This window comes from Tarenaya hassleriana, unplaced genomic scaffold, assembly GCF_000463585.1.
Source record: "Tarenaya hassleriana unplaced genomic scaffold, ASM46358v1 Cleome89, whole genome shotgun sequence".
NCBI classification, from domain to species: Eukaryota; Viridiplantae; Streptophyta; class Magnoliopsida; order Brassicales; family Cleomaceae; genus Tarenaya; species Tarenaya hassleriana.
This window is the reverse complement of record NW_010971298.1, coordinates 361,622-364,070: the sequence shown is the minus strand read 5'-3', so window position 1 is coordinate 364,070 and position 2,449 is coordinate 361,622. Positions and strand designations below refer to the sequence as shown.

The 2,449-nt window shown below is 42.9% G+C and overlaps 1 protein-coding gene across 1 annotated transcript; it reads left to right on the top strand.

The window, feature by feature from the left end:
- The first annotated feature begins 1,527 nt into the window (after positions 1 to 1,527).
- Positions 1,528 to 2,010, top strand: LOC104803478. Its single transcript, XM_010527411.1, has one exon. The coding sequence runs from the start codon at positions 1,528 to 1,530 to the stop codon at positions 2,008 to 2,010; it is 483 nt and encodes a 160-aa protein (XP_010525713.1).
- The last annotated feature ends 439 nt before the right edge of the window (positions 2,011 to 2,449 follow it).

The following is a 2,449-nucleotide window of genomic DNA, read 5'->3' as shown; positions in this document are numbered from 1 at the left end:
CGTGGCCACGCTATAGATGAAGTTGCATCTATTTTATTAGTCGATTTGCCAAGACGAGAAAGCAGTTGAACTTGAAGGGTGGCTCAAATCATGCCCTTGTTCAACTTATGATATCGTGAGACAAAGGATCAGAATTCGAGCTGTTAATGCCTTAGTTAGATCACCTCTAACTCAATTCTAAATGGGTGGTCATGGCGTCTTGCTAGAGGCTAACCATGACTTGTGGTTCGGGAAAGGTTCCTAAAGTCACTACCACTTAGAATGGGCCTACAGGGTCACACACCAATAGGGATGGACTTATACGTGAAGAATACGAAGAATGGAAACGAGATTTGACCGAAGCGAGCATGAAAAGGAGTTTTCAGTGCGTTGGTCCGGAGTTGACCAAGTTTGGTCAGCCCCAGACCAAGTTTGGTCAGTCCGGGAGGTCCGGAAGCTCGGTCCGCGGTCATCTGTCCAGGCCTGGTCCGGCTGACCAAGAGTTGGTCAGCCGCTGACCAGATTCTGGGACAGGCGGACCGAGAAATGGCAAGTCGGACCGAGTTGACCAAGAAGGGTCTTGGTCCGGAGCGGACCACGATCGTGTTTTGCGAGTTTGGTTGCGTGTGACGTTTGACTAGGTTTAGATCTTTCTTCCGCTGCATGAAACCTAGTAAACCAAACCCTAGATCGATATGATCGCATGATAGGAACCCGTAGATATCTCAACAGTAACTTCTCTCTCTCCTCACTCACGTCTTCTCTCTCTCTCTCTTCTCACTCAAGTCTCAGCACTCTCTCTCTCTCCTCTAACTCACGATTTTCTCCCTCTCTCTCCGGCAACCCGAATTTCGCTCAAAATTGCCGAACCACTCAACGGTTTGTGCCCTAAATCCCGAGTTCTCTCACAAATTTCATTTAGCAAGTTCAGATTCATCTTCGTCACATTCTTCGAGCGAAAGTGAGAGTCGTATGGAGATTTCAGAGTTAGATGAATACAAGGTAGGTTAAACTTTAATTTCTTTGCAAATTTGTTTGATTTTGAGATGTGTTGTAGTTGGGTTGAAGTGTGGATCGGAGATTTGAAGGATAGAGCATTAAGGTTTTGGGTATTTTTGAAATTTGGGAATTTCGAAAAAGAATGTTGGTTTGAGACTTTACGGTTAAAATCAAGTGAGATGGTTGAGTTTCGGTCACAATGGATGAGTTTCGGTCAAATAAGACAGTGATATAGGTCACAACACAGTATGGGTCGATGGATGTATAGATTGACATGAAGATTCAGATGACATAAGAACTCAAATGTTATGGTCTCACGGTCACAATGTCACATGTTTGTATAGTCACAAGATCACAGTCTCAAAGGTCACAGTGTCACAGGGTCATATAGGTCACATGATTGTATAGTCAAAGGTCACAATTGAGATGGTCATTTTCGTCACATGTTTGTACACAAGGTTTAGTCATCGTGTTTGATGTTTTGCAGGCGCCGTATATCTACAAACTTGATCAAATTCAGTTCTACCCCAAGATAAATATGAGGAATGAATGTACTTTAGCAAAGAGTCACAGTTTCAGCATCTATTTCACAGCAAATTCGAAGAGACGCTGAAGATTACACCGACTGCATTCCTCATCAACCACACAGTGTTGGTGGAGGACGATTGCGAGCTGTGGTTTGTCGTCAATGGAGTGCCCATCAGGTACTCCATCGTGGAGCACACCCTGATATCAGGATTGAAATGCGGTGAATATCCGCCAGGGTGGGAGTACAAAAGGAAACATAAGTTTAGACTCAAGATGTTTGGGAATCGAAAAGTGTCTAAGCAAAACGTTCTTAGACAACTTGAGAAGACACCAATCACTAAGGTCGCTGATCGGAAGGAATTGGTCACAGTGATGATACTCGGAGGGATCCTAGACCATGGCACCACAGAAGAGAGTATCAACAAATCGGAAGAAATTGGTCACAGTGATGATACTCGGAGGGATCCTAGACCATGGCACCACAGAAGAGAGTATCAACAATGATTTGATGGACATGGTGAATGATTTGGAATTCTGCGAAAGGTTTCCGTGGGAACGATATATATTCGAAAAGATCAATGATCAGACACGGAAAAGCTTCGCAAGTGGAACTGCGAAGGAAAAATGGCACTGTCGGGGCTTTATAATACCCTTATAATAAGTAATTTTTGCTTAATGGATTATTTTAGAGTTGTCATTATATATGTTATTATGGTTTGAGGGTTTATTTGGTGTGTGATATAATATTTGAATAATATTTTACAGTTGCTTCCATTCGAATGTATATCCAGCTTGGGTTAGAATGGGTGGTACAAAGATGTTGAAGAAGCAGATCTGGGTAGTCCCGGGATGTGCAAGAAGTCCGTGAAAACAAATGTCCGATGGACCTTTAGTAATGTCATAAAAAAGATTGGCAAGAAATCAGAATTACGTCTAAATCACA